General features: G+C 42.0%; 1 protein-coding gene across 2 annotated transcripts in view; it reads right to left on the reverse strand.

Moving 5' to 3' along the window:
* Nucleotides 1-16,495, reverse strand: part of TEC (tec protein tyrosine kinase) — a 43,597-nt gene extending 27,102 nt beyond the window's left edge. Inside the window, exons 1-2 of one of the 2 annotated variants that reach the window (XM_079305571.1) lie at nt 16,288-16,495; nt 1,073-1,254 (exon numbers count right to left, since the gene is read on the reverse strand). In XM_079305571.1, coding sequence (XP_079161697.1) covers nt 1,073-1,210 — 138 coding nt within the window. In that variant the 5' untranslated portion in view covers nt 1,211-1,254; nt 16,288-16,495. Of the gene's footprint in view, nt 1-1,072; nt 1,255-16,287 lie in introns of those variants that run through there. The other variant, XM_079305573.1, reaches the window with a different exon arrangement.
* Nucleotides 16,496-18,555: the final 2,060 nt, after the last annotated feature.

Consider the following 18,555-nt stretch of genomic DNA (forward strand, 5'->3'; position numbering starts at 1 on the left):
GGCACCCTCCAACCTCAGGCTGTGATCTTGTTCTTAATCCCTGACTGTGTGCAAGTTATTTTCAGAGAAGAAACTGCTGTGAGCATCTTGTAGCATGGTGAGCTCAGTTCTGGTACAACCATAAGGTCTGGAAGAGAAACATGCTTAGCAAGCCTTAGCTCTCCTGTACCCTCTTATTTTATCAGAGACAGCCAACACCAGAGGTTGCAGAGTTCCCTCTGTCAAGCTTTATTTGTTAAATGGCTTCCCAAGGCATACAACATGTTTCACAAGTACTGCAGTCATTTTAATCCTCTTCAGCATTGTGACAAACATGGAAAGAAGTCTCACACAAGTGGAAAATCTCACCCCCAGCACTGAGGATATGACAGGGCACTCTGGGGGCAGGTGACCTGGTTGAAACTGAGTCTGGAGCTCATTTGAAAAAATGCTGGTCTGAGAATTTGCGTAGTTTACACTAATGACTTTCTGAGTTACTGAATTTACACAGAAAGTGGTACCAGGATGAGTTGCTTGTATGGTCAAAGACAATCTACTTCCAGCTTCACTTCAATCAACAGGTTGTACAATCCACTCTAACAGATCTCATCTCTGCTAAACTTGGATTGCAATGCACTGCTTCTATCAAATGCTCTTTCTCCTGTTCAAATGCAGTTAACTGCCAGATTTGAATGCAATGGTCTTCACAGTACACTCAGCTACAAGAAACTGCAATTGTAACTTTTTCTACCTTTTCCCCAAATCATCATCACAGTGATCTTTCACCTCTCTGGAGAAAGAAATCAGCTTTGATGACCACTTCTAAACACTGTTTTATGTCATTTCTGCCATCCTGGCTATGCACTACTTCTCTGATTGAGAACCAATTTCACATTGACTATCAGATAAGTTATCTACACCTCTGTCAACTTGCATTATTAATAAGAGTCATGTCAGTTCACTTTCATGGCCACTAATGACCATTTCCCCGATCAGCTCTTGATAGTCTGACATAGGGTAGGAAAAAAAGCCAGTATTGTACAAAAGCAAAAAGGAACAAAGGCAATTTGAAGTATAGATCTGTGTCTCCTACCTCCGCTCGACCTTCGTAGTATGTTAGCATAGACTTTGTAAGTACAAAAAGCCTCTCTTTGTAGTTTAAGGGAGAAGTCCTCTTCTTCTGCTGTGATCTTTTAATCAAAATCTCTTGTAGGATAGTAGTCGTATTCATTTCAGCCACTTGTCAGCTCTCTTCTAGCCATTGAACATCAGTTCCTGTGAAGATGAGGAATAAAACATTACCAGATCTTTGGAGGGCCACAGAATTGGAGATGTCTGTAACAAAAAGAGCTTCTACTTATAAATGAAACTGCCTGGATTTGCAGGAAGCTGGAGCTCACCTGGAAGTTTACAGAAGTTAATGATTAGACTAAGAAGTTCAGGCTTTGCTCAGCTGAAGGCTGCACTGGCACATACCCAGGAAGCCAAAAGCTGTACGTGACTGGGATGAAATAAGGTGCACTGCAGCCTCTGTCACGGAGAATATGGGTGAGAAGTCTGAAATGTACTCCAGGCAGACTGCAGTGTACAACTGCTCTGCACCACAAACCTATATAGAAGTTTCTGACCTGAATAGAAGTTTTAATTGCTGGGATCTGTGCATGTATAAATGTCATTTGCAAAAGAGTTCTATATACAAAATTGAATATCATAGAATCATAGAATATCCTGCATGGAAGAGACCTACAAGGATCATGGAAGTCAAACTTCTGGCCCAGAACAGGACAGCCCCAAGCATCACACCATTTGTCTGAGAGCATTGTTCAAATGCTCCTTGAACTGTCAGGCTTGATGCTGTGACCACTTCCCTGGAGAGCCTGTTCCAGTGCCCAACCACTCTCTAAGTGAAGAGCTTCCTTCTAATATCCAACCTAAACCTCTCCTGACACAATTTCAGGCCATTCCCTTGGGTCCTGTCACTGGTCATGAGAGAGCAGAGATCAGTGTCTACCCCTTCTCCTCCCCTCTCAAGGAAGTTGTAACTGCAGTGAAGTCTCCTCTCAGTCTCCTCCAGACTGAACAGACCAAGTGACCCCAGATATTCTTGATATGGATTCCCCTCCAGACCCTTCACCATCCTTGTTGCCCTCCTTTGGATGCCCCCCAATAGCTTAATGTCTTTCTTACATTGTGGGACCCAAAACTGCACACAATATTCAAGGTGAGGCAGAGTGCAGAGCAGAGCAGGACAATCCCTCCCTTGCCTGGCTGGTGATGTTGTCCCTGATGCCCCCAGGACACAACTGCCCTTCCTGGCTGCAAAGGCACTGCTGACTCTTGTTCAGCTTGCCATCAACCAGGACCCCCAGGTCTCTTCCCACAGTGTTGCTTTCCAGCCTCTCATTCTCTCATAAGACACAACCAGGGTTGCCCCATGCCAGGTGCAGAATCCAGAACGTGCCCTTTTAAAACTTCATATGATTGATAATTGCCCATCTCTCTTATTTGTCAAGGGCTCTCTGCAGGGCCTCTTTCTGCCCTTGAGGCAGTCAATATCTCTTCCCAGTTTAGTATTTTTGGCAAACTCATTTAATATTTTTTCAATCCTGCATTCAAGTTGTTTATGAGGATGTTGAAGAGTGCTGGGCCTAAAATAAAGGCCTGGAGAACTCCACTAGTGACCAGTCATCAGCCTGATTTAATACCATTTACTATAAGCCTTTGCACCTAACATGGATCAGTAAAAGTAATTTTGAAAATTTACCTCGATTTTATTAATGAAATTTTTTAGACACAAATGGTAGTTTATAAGATGTCAGTTTGAGAACAAAGAACTTAAGCCTGTTTTTCAGAAACTGCTATACATGTGCCTTCCAACTTCTGTTTAGAAAGATTTCATGCTGACCATCAAAATCAAGCAATTGAATTCAGACAGTTTTGGTCTGTAATGTCAAACTGCTTTAAGTTCTACACCATGGCTGATACCTGTAGGACAAAATGAGGAGTACAAAAAAAACCAATGCACCCACAGCTACTCTGCTTGCAAATTTGGCTCCAGGGTCCTGCCAGAGACAGTCAGGCAATGTCTCTGTTCTCTGCAGTGATGCTTAAACACAGCTGACCTCCTCCCTCAGCAACTCACCACTGTCCTGTTATGCCACCCTGCCTGTGCAGGTGCAGGCATTCCTCCTGCCAGGCTGGGAAGCAGGTTAGGGAAGGATCCAACCAGACATTTCATCATGCAGCACAGGCAGCTGCCTGCACAGACAATGAAATGAAGTGGCACCCAGGCAGGAATTAAGGGTGTGGGAGAGGTTGTGGAGAAGCTGTTCCAGAAATCTTTTTTCCCCCACTCCCTTTGGGTTTGCTCACTTTCTGCCAGCCCTGCCCATGGCACCACTGTCTGAAGCTGTGCTCCAAAGCCAGGGGAAATTACAGGCACAGACCTGGAGAGCAACTCAGGCTAGAGCAGCACAGCTGGAGCTGAAGCCATGGCTTGAAGAAGGAACAGCAGGATCTGCTCAGCACCAGTGACTGTGAACAATCTCTCAACTGTGTTGAGGGGGTGGGGGGATAACCCAGAACAAAGCCCTAGGGTAAAACAAAAAAAAAATTCATTTTTCACAGGGCTTACTTTATGCACCTATTTGCTACTTACAGCATTTCAGAATTCACTGGGGAAATGGCATGCACATTTTTCTCTGCAGGCAACATAACTTCAGCATGGACAAAACACTGCATTTCACAGAATTGTGGCAGAGAATCTTGATAAACCACAAACCTCCTCACAACATTGCATTACATAATTTAATTTTTAATAAAATCAAATGCAAAAAACCTCACTTTAGTGTGTCTCATTTTGTGAGCAATTAATTGCTGTTACAATACATGAAATGGCACTCTTTGCCTTCCAGTCTAGACTTGATGCTGCTTTTCACTCCCTGGTTTGACCAGCTGAGTTCTCATATCCCATATTACTGCTATCTCAACAGCTGGAAGTAGTTATTAGAAGCTTTAAAACATCCTTTTCTTTCCTAGAAATACCTCTTCTAATGTTAAAAATAAATATTCACTGGTTTAAATGGAACTACAAAATAAGACCAGGCTAGGATGCATAAGTAAAAGATGATAATTTGACTGGAAATGATGATTATTATGAATAATCTCTTTTTGTTATTTCTCTTCTTTTGAAATGCATACACATACATATTTTGTTGGTAATCTGTCATATTGTATATTTTATTCTGGGAAGAAGGCAGATCTTTTTTCATTAGGAATTGTCTTGGATATGTTATTTAACTACTAAAGCTGACCAATTCTGATTTATTCCCTTCTAAAAATAGATTGGTAATGTCAAAGGTAACTGCAGAAGGAAGAATACTACCATAAGCTGAAAATACAAACACTATCCAAAAAAAAGTTAAAAGTCAGTATTAACTTTCAGACCAGCTTAATGCACATAAAACTTTAAGGGTTCCCATCACAGGCTCTTCCACTCAAAATAATTCTACTGTTCTCAATAGTAAAAATTCTCTGCTTGTACTTAAGAAAAACACAATTGTTATCCATCTTATAAACTGTGAACTCAGAGATCCCTGGAGTGCTGGGTAAGAGTGCAAGAAGGATTCAAAGTTAACTGATTTCAAATCTCAATACTGACAATGCTAATATATCTCATTTCTCAACCAGGTTACATTAACATGACACAAGAACCTAAACAATCCTTTTGAACAAAATCGGGGTTAAAAAGTAAAAGCATCAGTAAATGTCTGCACCTGGTAGCTAAACTGAATTATCTCTGCTATGAAGATTTCAGCAGATTAGAACCAGTTTCCCAGGTCACGAGATCAGCCTTTGAATTTGCATTAGGTCACAGAAACCTGTTCTGTTTGGGGTTATTTCCAAGACAATGGCTCTAAATACATTTATGTTTCAATAAATAAGGCTCAGGATAACTGAACCCTCACCTATTGTGCTGAAAGTTCTTTTTCAGAGCAGCAATGCTCCATTAAGAAGCCTTGTAACAGCCACACTTAGCTCTTATCAAACCTATATAGCACTACTTTTCTTCAGTACAGTTTTGGACATTTTCTGCACATTTTCCCTGCCCCTGCTTCCCCCACAAATACTCCTTTGTTCCCAGACCATCCCTCAGAATATGAAGCTGTTTGCATGACACATTGTTATCTTCTTATAAACACCTGTGGGAGTTCTGGGCTGACACCCAGTATAAACTTTTCACAATGTGACTCCTGCCAAGGAATTGCCCTGCTCCCTGCCAACCTTAGCTACACAGTAACAAATATGATCTGATTTGCAGAGATGCTGAAGACTCAGAATTATGGCAGACATCAGAAAGACTTACAGATTCTTAGCTTTTCTCGGGGCAGGAAAGCATACTCAACTTTAAATATCAAAATATCTGCATCAGCTTGTGTTTCCCATCTTCACATTATACAAGTATTAATCTGTACAGCCATGAAGTCACCACACCTTCCTCAAAATAAATGAAAACAACTGTTCAGATAACCCTTCTAAGTCAATATTGGTCCAAATGCACAAAGTATTTTTTCACTTGCAGACAGAGCTTCTTATGCCTGCCACCTTCCCAATTTTCACTGGGGAAAACTGAGCCACCAAGTGATGTGGTAAGCTCAGATGTTGCAACACTACCCACCCCACATATCTTCTGGTTCCCACTCCCAGCTCCCAGATTGTGTTTGTTTATTGAAACAATTAGTCATTGTAAACCAGCTGGACTGCAAGCACCTTTAAGTTCAGAAAGATGAATAAATGTATGAAACTCCCAATGCAAGTTCTAGAGAGCAGGAAAGAGAAAGTGCATCCTGTCTGATCAAGGTTTCTCTGATGAAAATGTAACAAGTAATTGTCACTTTTTAAGGCACAAATCTTTGCACTACTCGTAGTCATGGAGGGGCTCACAAGAAAAAAACACATTCTGGAAAACACACTTATTGCAACAATACAAAAGGAACACTAGGAGGAAATATTTGTGGCTGAGAAGAAAATTAAAAGCAAAGTGCAACTGTTTTCTGAGATTCAACACCTCCTTAGTGATGGTAAAATTTCCCTAGGAGTTTGTGTCCTTCAGGGCAAAGTCTTAATGTTAAACTGATGGGCAATCAAGACAGACAATCCCTCTAAGAAATCAGCACCCTCAGCTTTCTGCCTTGGACTTCATGAATCATGCACAACTGCTCTTTTTCAAATTTGGGACCCATCAATCCAAACCCACGTCAACTCCAGATCTGGCTATTTAACATTGAAAATGTACCTCCTAGGGCAGTAGATTAAAAAATAAAATTATAGAATATTCACTACTACAAATTTTGAAAGTATCAATCAAAATGTCAATTTTAAAAATCCAAGTGGAACCTTGTAATCCTTCCTCAAATCTGTAAGTTTCAGAATATTTTTCCTCCTTCATTTTAATTAATTCAGATCAGCTTGCTGATCAAGCTCATATTGTGTCCCAGCAAATGTCTGCAGTGGGGCAAGTCAACAGGTAGCACAGTGCTCCTCTGGTAGAGTGCAGAAGGAACAAGAAAAGGAGAGCTCCTTACCCTGTTTTTTTCTGCTGGAGCTTCTGTTGCTTTATCATGAAACTATGAACTGAGCTACATGTGAACAGTTATTTACATAAGTATCCAGCACAGGCTGATTTGAATAATTACTACTCAGTGTAAGCAAGGGTTGCAAATATACTCTTGTATTCCCTTTTTGTCCCACATATAAGGTTGCAAATTCAAAGCTAAAAAAAATAAAATACAACTGCTATTAATCCCTGTTCAAAAGGTAAATTTCACAGAAATTCAAATGCAAAAGAAATATACTTTAGTAAAAATTCATCATAACTTTAAAATTCAAATTCAGAGAAAAATACTGTAATAATATACAAAATTTATCATATCCAGAAAAAGGAGATATTCAGTTTATAAATATTTAGATTTACTTTCTTTCCTCCTCTACTTTTTTTTTAACAGCTGACTCTCAGAAACCACTTCTGTCACATGCAAGTTTGGATTTTTTTTAACTATGACAAATGTAATCTGAGGGGACTACTTTCTAATAGATTTCAAAATTATAGCCAAAGATTTGCAAAAGCTTAGTTTCTCTTTGAAAATCAGCCAAACAATTTTATATATAATCAAACACTGAGAAAATAAAATTCATATTTGCCTGTACAAAATACAGGTTTAAAGGCAAGCAGGCTAAGGGCTAACTGTGACAACTCTGACTGGAGATTCTGTCCATGTGATGTTGCAAAATACCCTTTTTCAGCTGAAATGTGCTCATGTACACACACAGAAGGAACATTTTATCACAAGCAGAACCAAAATTTCTTGGAAACAGATGCACTACATTTTACAAAATACATAATTTGTTTCCTTTTAATATTCCAACTTAGGTGGTTGGGGTAAGCAAAGAAAACAATGATGACACGTGATTGTCCCTCTCAGGGTCAGTTTTCATTGAGGTGGTTTATCACACCAAACTGGGAAGTGGAGCCCAAGTGCACAGAACAGCTCAGGAAAAAAGGTAAGAGCACCCAAAGGGTTTCTTTTCCCCTTGCAATGATCATTCAGTGGAATGGCATGTACTCGCCTCCATATCATTTATAAACTCAGTATAGCTCCTCACTGGGATTTCTTCAAACCCTACACTCCAGTTACTAAGTTATCCTCTCACAGCTTTAGAGGGCACCTTCTTCACAACTAAATTATTTAGGCAATTTATGAAATAAAAATTATTACCATTCATGATTAAGAAAATATGTTGACATGGGCATTTTTTATTTGAAATTATTTAGTACTAGGTTTGAGTTAGCAATGCTGTGGGATACCATACCAAGGATGGACTGATCAATTTTCACTATCCTCAACAACTTCTTATCTTTTTGTTCATTCCTCTAGAGCTGACTACTTGTTTTCTTATTTCTCTCACACAAAAACTTTGCAATACTTATAAACCTGCATTGACTATTTTGCCTTCAGTTTATTCAGACCAAAAACCTCTATCATTTGTAATGTTCTCTGCTGCAGGCAATAAAGTTGAAAATTAGTTTGGGACATGGGAAAGAAGGGATGAAAAAAAAGACTTTGAAACTTCACTATTTGATATTAACCCTTAAAAGGGAGACAGCAGATTTTCCCAAGTCCAGACTTTGTAGCTCAGGTTTACTTTTATTCTTAATACCATATATAAAACAGAGTGAAAATGGCAAACAATTTTCTGTATCATCCAGCAGGTTTTGCCCTCTATGGTACCATCACCAGGACTTCAGGATGTTGCAAGAAGTTTGACAGTAGCTGGCAAGATGAGGCAGAGCATAAAGAGATTTTCTTAATTCACTTGTGCAGCATAAAGGTCTGGTGAAGAATATTAACAAATATAACTGACCCTCACCTGCCAGAGAAAAGGTAAAAGATAAAGAACAGAGAGGGAAGGACAGGATGTGAACTGGGAAGAGGTGTGTGGTGTACTAGTCCCTATTACATATTTATTTACCTTTGAAAGGAAACAATCTGCTTTATTCCAGCAAGTGTTTTCAAAAGTTGGAGAGTGACATGGAAGAACTAACTCCAAACTGGCATGGCACTGGTTTGGAGGAGCAGAAGCTCCTAAAGAGCAGAGTCTTTATATGCTCCACTTCTACACAGACCAAGGCTACTCCATCACTACTCCACTGGCTGGACATTTAGTAAAGCAGCCTTTCTTCCAAAAATCCCCTGCAATGAAAAGGGAAGAGATGTGGTAACACCCACTTACTAAAGAAACAGTCAAAGATGAGATTGGCAAAGGAAAAGGGCGATTCTTGTGCAAAAGGTTTTCCTACTTCTTCAGGAAGCTGAAGATTTAGAGGGCTGGAAAAATAAAAGCTCTATTGAATCAGAGGTTGAACATAACTCTGTTGAGGAATCCGAAAACTCACTAGCAAGTAGGAGGACAATTGTTATTGTACACAAAACTGCAAACACGAGAAAAACAAATCAAATATATGAGAAAGAAAAATATAAAAATAAAGAAGTCAACAGTGCCTGAGGGTATCCTTCATTTCAAGCACCATAAAGGAGTCAACTTTATTAACTTTCTTCACAATTTGAACTGGTCTTTCCAAATGTTATGCAATCTCAGGTGATGACCAAAAATAAGCTAAATTTATTTCAGTATTCAAGACACTCTTTTGACATGGTCTAACTAAAATACATACAAATTATGACTGTGTTTATGCACAGGGAATGACTAATACTTCCTCAGTTATTTCTTTTTCCAAACACTTCAAGACCTTTTTTCCCTAAACAACTGCTTGCTCTCCACCTACTAAAGAACTACTTGTTCTCCACCTGCTAGAGTCTGTGGAAGCTACACAATAAGAAATACTTCAACAAACATGTGAACTTCTGCTGAGGACAAAGCTGAGAAGGTGACTCAGATAATGAATTACTGGCCCAACTCACATGATGACTAATGGATGTATTTACCTTTAAAATCTTTATTTTGTGGTATTATTATAGGGTCACTCAATGAATGTTGCTTTTTCACACCTATTGACCCAATCCCAACTGATAAGGCTCAGTAGGTGTGAAAAAGCAACATTTATCTATGTCTAAACAATATATCTAAAGTTCCAGGTCAGAACTGCCTTCTGTGCAGGAAAAACCTGAGGCAGTGAATGGGGAAAATATCTAAATTCAAATTTGTCACATTTTCTCATGTTTTCTTCACCAGGATACATCCCCTCTGCTGCAAAACAGGCACAAGAGATTGAACACAAAGTCAACAGCCATTTACAATTCAGCTGAGATGTTGAACTACTGTTCCCATGTGTGGCAAAGCAGTGCTGTTGGCAAGGTCAGTGTGCTTATCTTGTGATTCCAGACTCTCTTACCCTGTCATATTGGATAGGTGTGCTTATTTTGGCTGGGGTAGAGTTAACTTTCTTCACAGTGGCTAATATGGGGCTGTGTTTTGAAACTGTGTTGATCACAGTGTTGATAATATAGAGATGGCTTTGTTTTTGCTGGGCAGTGTTTGCACAGAGCCAGGACCTTTTCTGCTTTTTGTACTGCTGCACTGTCAAGGAGACTGGGGATGCATGGGAAACTAGGAGGAGACACAGCCGGGACAGGTGACCCAAACTGACCAAAGGGATATTCCAGACCATGTGATATCATCTCAGTATACAAAATGTGGGGAAGAAGGAGGAAGGGGAGACATTTAGAGTTAGTGTTTGTCTTCCCAAGAAACTGCTTTGCATGGTTAGACCTGCCTTCCTGGGGATGGCTGAACACCTGTCTATCCACAGAAGGTAGTGAAAGAAATTCTTGCATTTCAGCCACTTGCTAATAAAGTCTCTCCATACAGGACTGAAAAGCCAGTCTGTGACCTTAGAGAGTTTCTTTTTCACATACAGTGCATCCTAAGCAACAAGGAATACCAAAGGACTTCATTCATGTCAATATATAAGTATTAATTCAGGGGAAAAGTTTCTCACTGAATCTGAAAATAAACACAACTGACGCAGGCTGTGGTCTTGGGTTTTCCCTTTCCTCTGGCTAATGCAAGGTAGTGAGCATCTCTACCAGAGCAGCTTGTTATCTCTGCTCTCCTTGATATCAGATCTCAGATATTGAGGTGTTTCAACTGCTGCAAGTTAAACAGGGAATAACAGCACTTGTCAGGAGTCACAGGACATTTGTGGTCTTAAGGAACAGCATTCAGCTCAAACTCTTTGAGACATTGTGCAATGCCATCATTAATGCTTGATCACTCTGCTTATGAGTGCGAGAACAAGGATATTAGAGAATCAATCAAACATCATCAGAACTTGGGCTGCCATGATCCAGCTCCTCTGAGGTCAAAATTACAAGAAGTGAAGGTACAGCAAAGGTAAGATAAGACAGTCCTTTAGTTAGGTCTCAGCTTTTCATGGGGACTGCCTGTGTTACATTGACTTTCAGAGCTAATTTCAGGTTAACAGATCCAGAAAAGTAACTAAACCAAATTGAGGGAATTCTGCTGCTTGCCCTTTATTTTTTCAACAGAAAGCTGTTATTCCCTTCATGGCTGGAGAGAGTGCCTTGGTGGGAAGAGGAACAGCTGTGGTGGCAAAGAGGGTGTCTGCAGCCCCTGACACAGAACAATGGCCCTCCTCTCACTGCTCTCACACCCCACAGCCTTTCACCAGCCATTCTCCCAAACTCCCTGCTGACAAAGCAGATCCTCACAGTTCATCTGACACACTGGAGCTGTAAATGTCTCTTTCCAACAGCCAAGCTTACTTATATTCAAGGTCCACTGAGGATGACTGATTGCCAGCCTGCAGCTCTGAGGTGGAGATGGTCCTCATGACAGACTATGACAAAGCAAACTGAAACAGCCCAGGCAGCCACAGTCTGAATGAAACAGCAAAATCACATGTGGCTACATAGCCAAACATCTAACAGATTATGTGTAAGTGAGCTGAATTCAAGTTGCAATAGCAGTTTTGAACCAGCCACTCTTAACACTTGAGTGTTAGATCTCTTCCTGTTAAAAAATACTATTTTAAGCATCTTTTTTAGACACAGATTGGATCAAAATTTTAATTTCAAAAGATCCCAAAGTATACTTAAGATTACCAGTTATGGGGATCTGCCATGAGACAGTCCATTCAGCTCAACTCATTTTGCACACCCCTTGAACTGGCTCACAAAATCCAAGGTGGGAGAGTCCCCACTCTGCTCTTCCTGCCAGGGCACTGGGAATTGATGTGGTCTGCAACTTCAGCTGGGAAGAGATGCTCAGAATAGGGAGAACACACACACAGTTACATTTTCTGCCAGGATATGGAGTTTACCCCGTGATATAGGGCATCCTGTAATTCACAGGACAAGTAGCAAGCTTGACTATATTAATATAGGCATTACAATTATCTCACCTACCCTGTAAGCTAGCACAGCAAATTGGACCAGATATGTTCACAGGGCTGCCTAGGGCAGATTTACACTGTTCAGCTAAAATGAAAGGGGAGACAGATATCACTTGGGTCTGATGGTGAGTTTTGTGGCTCTTCTGCAGAGGGAAAAAAAACCCCAAAACAACCAAGAGAGCTTTTTTTTGTTTCATAAACATAAATGGCCAGGAGGAGTTTGTCCCAGCCTAATATACAGTGCAACTTCCTGGAAGGGCAGGGACCCAGTGTCCTGCCCAGACCCTCTTTCAGAAGGAAGAATCCTGCTTTCTTTACTACACAAAGCCATGTTTTTTCTGCCCCACATTCAATTGAAAACAAGGCCTAGATCTTACAAGCTAATCAGATCACAGCTTGTAATAGGCACAAGGCTGAACAAAACCCCTCCTCACAGGAAACTCAGCTGTGACCTACTTGAGCCTACATGAAGTTATACCCTATGTGTGGCAAAGTAGTACCCATTCTCATATCTGCTGATAAGAGAAATGGAAATGAGAAGAAGCAGGAGTGCCAAGAAAGCCTTTGCTCAGGTCCCACATGTCTCAGCAGACCACTAGTTCCTTTTTTCCTTCATTTGTTTAACGTTGCATAGGATTTTTACCATAAGAGCTGAAACAGAGTAGCTCAGTTGGCAGCCTGGTGCTTTGCTTCAGTAGAGGAGCTGTGACTGCAAACATGGCCAAACACTTCTCCTTCCCATCACCAAAACCTGTGTCCCACAGCTGGCCTCAGCAGATGGGAAACAGCTCTTGTACCTCAGCTGTGGGCCAGGCTCAGACTCTCCCAGAGCAACTCCTCTCTCTGCAGCAGGGTCCTGAAAACCCTATCTCCAGTCCACCACACAAAAGCAGGACCACATCATGCTAAGCATGAGGTTTACTGAACTGCCCAGAATACAGGACAGTCATGCAACCAAGAGGTGTGTTTTCAGCAATGTCATTTCCTCCAAAATGTTTGGGTATTATCCAAACCAAGGACAAATTCTAGGTGATGTTATTCCCCCTAAGAAAGGTAAACCCTGCCCATGATGGACAGATCTACTCTCAGGAGACTTCTGTAATTCTTCCCAGTATTTCATGACCCCATCTGAACACAGTGGCCACTTCACAGTACTTGTAGGAAATGGCTCTCTCTGCATCCCACCTCCATGCCCAGGAAATGCAAAAACCTGCTGCCCTCCCCTCGAAGCACCTTCTACAATGAGACTAACTTCACGTGGCTACGTAGTAGCATATCTATTTTTCGAGGTTTTATCTCACGTGGTGTTTTCCCCGACTCTGAATCACAGCCCGTGCAGCTGAGCCAGGGCAGGGGATGACCGAGAGCTGCTGGTGCTGTAATGGCCACGGGGCAGTGCTTGGTTCCCCAGTTCCTCTTCTGCCACAGCAGACAGAGCAGACGTACCCACCCAAACACTCATTGCCCTCACTTGCACACTGCTTTCTTTCCTAATGCTTTTTCCTTTGGAAAATACACTTAGAAAAACAGACCAGAAGCAGGAGAGCAGAATGCTCCTCTGCCTGAGGGCTGGCAGGGCAAACTGGTGATTTGCTGCTAGAAGTAAACCACTCCATTAACAAAAATACATTTCTGAGACCTGAGTGACCACTTGGTAAAACACCAGTGCAATTTCATGGGTTTCTGGAGAGTTGTGTCCCATGACATCACTCTAATGCCTGGTGCTAGCATGAGGTCCTGGCCAGGAGAATTAGGGTAAATTGGGCTGATCCCTCTGCAATAAAGAGCAGAGGATGCTCTCAGAGTAATGAGAGTCTTTCTTGCATTTTACATAGTGGAGAAAGCTATGGGTATGAGTAGGTCATTTAATGAACTTCACCACTCTAATTTCCACAGTGCAACAACTGACTGACCATTGCCAAGACTTTCCAGACAAGGTATTGGTAATTCTGTGCAAATAGATGCATTTACATAATAATAAAAATATATGTAGCACAAATACAAAAGTATATTATATATGTCCTTTGGGAGCACATATGTAATTAGAAATATAACAGCTCCACCACCTCAGGCTTTCTTTATTATGCCAACCTGTACTTCACTCTGTTTAAATACTGTTTTCCATATTTTTCAGTTTTTATAATTCCTTACACTGTTTCTGCAGGAGAGTCATTGTAGACTGCTACAACCGATTCTTTGGCATGTACAAATCTTCCTTTTTCAAAGAATAGTTCCAAGTTCAGCAGTGAAAAGGTAATAGGTTACTGAAAAAGTCAAACTGAGCAAAAGTAGAAAAATATCTTAGACATCAATGGTTAACAAAGGCTAAAGACTATTTTCCATGACCTTTGCATTGACAGCAGGCAGCACAGACTTCTATTGTTTAAGAAACAGAAAATGCTTTGCATATTTGAGGTATAAATATTTGTAGGAAACTTACACCATTCTGCACCTTATCTTGGGCATCCAGTTTATGAGCTAGCACAAGACAACACAGAGGGAATTAAATCTACAACAGGTTGTACCTATATTTGATGTGGGGAAAGACTTTTCTTGATGCTTCCAAGAAATTCTATGAAATTAACCACTTCCCAATTATTTTAACTTCATTACAGGATATTGCATATCATGGTGTTTCTGAATACAATGTTGTCTCAGGGCAAGATGAAAAAATATGGAGCTAATATTGTTTTATACTGTTTATTTATTGTTTATCTATTATTTTTCTCTCTTTTTATCTACTGTAGGCAGCCTAGTGGATACACCACAATGCCAAATCCATAATGTCTACAACTAAGCATTAAAATTAGGACATAGTTCAAGATGCCTCCAAGTCAATGGTTTTAAAATATTTCAAAGACTTTAAAAATTCTATTTGAATGTTAAAAAAAGAGGTAGTACTCCTATAAATTTTGAAGGGCTAATAAAAACAGGTCAGGCAGTTGATAACCAGAGCTCCTTAAAGACAGAGGTGTAAGTGCCAGTATGGTTTGGATTTGCACACCTAGGAGACTACCTTATCAAAACAAAAAAGGTGCCAAACATAATCAAGCTACTCTGCTTGCAGTGGTTTCAGCAGGCAAGCTCACATAGAAATCATCCTTTTGGTTCAAAACAATCATAATATTCATTTAGAGGAACATTATAAGGCACCCTTCCACTAAGAGCACAGATAAATGTGATAATTTCCTGGTAAAATGTACTTCACAATAAATAAAACATAACATTAAGACCCAGAGAAACATAAAGGATATCAAATAGCAAAGGGGCTCTTTCCTGCTGTGATGCCCTTAGAAACCATAACTATCAAATGGCTGTAAGTCCTATCTGGGAGCTCCCTCCCCATCTACAAGAGCAGTACCCAGCAAACAAGACCAGGACACCCCAGGGGCCTCCTCTGCACAGGTGATATGATCTCAGCAGCACAACTGGTGTGTCAAAAGGAAAGAAAAGCACATGTTTTCCGATATCCCAAAATACTCTAAACATTTATGGAACAGCAGTAATTAATAATCCATCTTGAAGTCTCTGAAGAGTCTTGAGAAACTGAATAAAACTTTGTCTTCTACCAAGGGTCAGACAGAGTATCAAAAACACTCTCAAATGAAAACAAATGCTCCAGAAGCAAGTACCTGCTAGACACCTTTCTGCCTGCACGTCTACTACAGTCAGTTTTTCCATCCATAGAGGCTACATGTATTTGACTCATAAAACAACCCTAAGTATTTCAGATTAGTATCTGTCATTTCAAGCAGGGAGCTCATAGCCGTGCCTGTACTAAAAGTTTACAGTTCAAATAATTAGCCTTTCCAACTTTTGAGGCTGCAGAAAGGAAGCCTGTGGAAAAGCACCACGCAAGTCTCATCACCCACCGAACAAGCAGCAGGTGTGTTGCATCCCAGCATAGGGCTATGTAAGAGCATTTACTGCCAAAAAACTGTAACCCGATGTGGAACAGAAAGCAGAAGGAATTATCAGGATAACCGAACTCAACAGAAGGCAACTTTTGCCTTGAGACAAGGCGAAACTGTCTTAGCAAAGCACAGAGGTTACATGCAGGTAAGACTCAGAGAAGAAAGTCACATAAACAAGGAAATATTGGGCAATGCTGGCTTTCAGATGGATTTGGGAGCCCGGGCCACAACCCCTTATGTTATACAGTTAGAGCAATTTTAAGCGAAGGTTTGAAAGCCGGGTTTTAAACCGGTGCCCGCTGGCGGCTGCTGTGACACCCGCGCCCAGGCAGCAGCCCGGGCACTCGGAGCCGCGGCCGGCGGCGGCTGCGGGGGCTCCGTGCGCCCGCACCCCCGGACAGCTCCCGGCGCCGGGGCAGCCCGGCCGGCGGAGCGCTGCTCGGAACCCTGGCTCTGCCTTACCTGAGCGTCCCGGCTGCCGTCCTGGAAGGAGTCCGGACGCGGGCGGCGTGGAGGGAAGGAGGGAGGAAAGGAGAGAGGCACCGCACTGCCTCGCTCCGGCCCGGGAAGGCACCGGCACCTCCTCCTCCCGCCGAGCGCGGCTCCCCGCGGAGGAAGCGGCGGGGGCGGCCGCACTGTCCGGGCGCCCTCCGCATTCGGGGCGGGAACGGCACGGCGAGAAGCTGAACTGAGATGTCCCACGCCCACCAGACCCGTCGGGAGCTGTCTGGAATCCTGTCTGTGAAGTACAAGAAAAAGGCAAATTACGGAACTCGGAGCAGGTTGCAAATTCTCCCCCAAAATCTAGTTTCTTGGCCCCAGCTGGCGTTAAATTGTGTGAAAGCTGTGCTTGGGCTACAGCATTTCTCGTACCAAACCACGGTGAGAATGAATGCTCGCCGGGCTCAGGGCTGGACCGTGGTGTGGCGGTGGGCACATTCCCCCTTCCCTAGTGGGCTATGCACCCCGAGGCTGCTCCTCTTCGATGCCCATCGCAGATCTGCTCATGTCCCAGTGACCCCGGGGTTACAGTGCCTTCCTTCATCATTAACCATGTACAACAGTCTCATCCAGCCACCCCAAACCTACTGCCGGAATAGGTGAAGTGGCTTTTTGCACCCCTCAGGTGCCTGTGTTGAACTTCAGAGTTCAGGGTCTGTACTGAGATTGTGCATTGGCTCTTTTATTTACCTTCTTTCCTTCTTTTAGACCAGTTTGACCTATAGAAACTCTCACTTCAAAACCACATTGAAAGAAAATGATCTTGTAAAGTTCAGTGGAAATACATCTCTCACATCTCAATCTAGAGGAATGCAAGCAAGGTCTATGTCGCTTGCAAGAGAACTGTTTTGTTGTGATTAGCATGTAATAGCTGTATCAACACAGATGTCTTTCTGTTCAGCTCAGAGGAAATTACTTACAGAGCCTTTGTTTTCACTTGAGGGATTTCCTCCAACTCACTTTGGCACTTGTGACCATGTCTCCCATGCCTGTCACACTGCTGCTGACCTGGGAGTCAGCCTAATGACTGTGTCCTCTCTGCTTTAAATACATGGGCAGTCTCCATGCAGCCACTTTATGATGACCAGTTCCACCAGCCCCTCTCACCACTCCTCCTTCCCTCCACAGCCACACACTTGTGGTAGCACACACTCGGGCATCCATTCAGAACATCTGTAGCCACTGCCACTGATGCAGTCAGTTTTGCAAACAGGCATTGCTTCATTTTTCAAGCAATGGCAGCTACAGCTTTCCTCATCCCCCTGCTGCTGCTGTGGCACAGGGAAAGGCCAATAAAACAGTTGCTTAAAGGAGGAACTTGAAATAGCGCCTATGTGGTGCCCCTTCTGAGCTCTAGAAAGAAGTGAGTCCAGCAGACAACTAGGTTATGTGTTATACTACACTGTGACTTCACCAGCAGCAGCTACCTTACTCCTGTGGCTTCACTCCAGAGCTGCAGCAGAAGCAAAGGGACAGCAAGGCACATCTCTGTGGTTCAAAGCATGTGGTCATTGCCATGCTGAAGTTGTTCTTCTTACAACTACTGATCGGGGATTAACTACTTTGATATTGATCAGCTAACTGATAGAGCATTTGTGGTGGACTTGTGGATCACAAATTTGCTTGCAAACTTTATGGAGTTTGCAGTTCTCAGTTCCCACCTTCTTCTACTGCAATGGCAGACAAAGGACATCACCAGGATGGTGGAATCAAGGCAAGTATAAAATTACACTGCTTCTGAGGATTTTGGTCTACTACTAAGGAAAGAGTAACAATGAAGAGTTCTTGTTGCAAACTCTCATGGAGGAAGTCTCCACTTTGGGAAAGACTGAGGCTTATGAAATTTCAGGCCCATGTATAGTGTAAAGTACCAAAGAGAGAAAGAAGTACAAAACCTGGATGGCAACTTTAATATGCCACCTTTCCCAGCAGTTTTTCACCTATTGATGCTTCATCATCCCATGGTGCATGCCCATTCTCTCTTTGAAGCCAATGTTGATTTTTTGGGTGGGGTCTTGGGTTAAAAAAACTACTCTGTAATATTTTTGGTCAGAGAGAGGCATCTCTACCCATCCCTTGATAGAAGAAAGGCTCTTTTTCCTTTACATGCCTGTCAAATCCTCTTTGTCCCTTCATTTCTCAGAGGACTCTCAATTTAGTCACTGAGCATTTTCTTTGTTTATTTCTCTTTCCTCACATGCTGTGGGCAGAGATAACACTTTTAAGAGG

The sequence above is a fragment of the Erithacus rubecula genome (assembly GCF_903797595.1).
Source record: "Erithacus rubecula genome assembly, chromosome: 5".
Lineage (NCBI taxonomy): Eukaryota > Metazoa > Chordata > Aves > Passeriformes > Muscicapidae > Erithacus > Erithacus rubecula.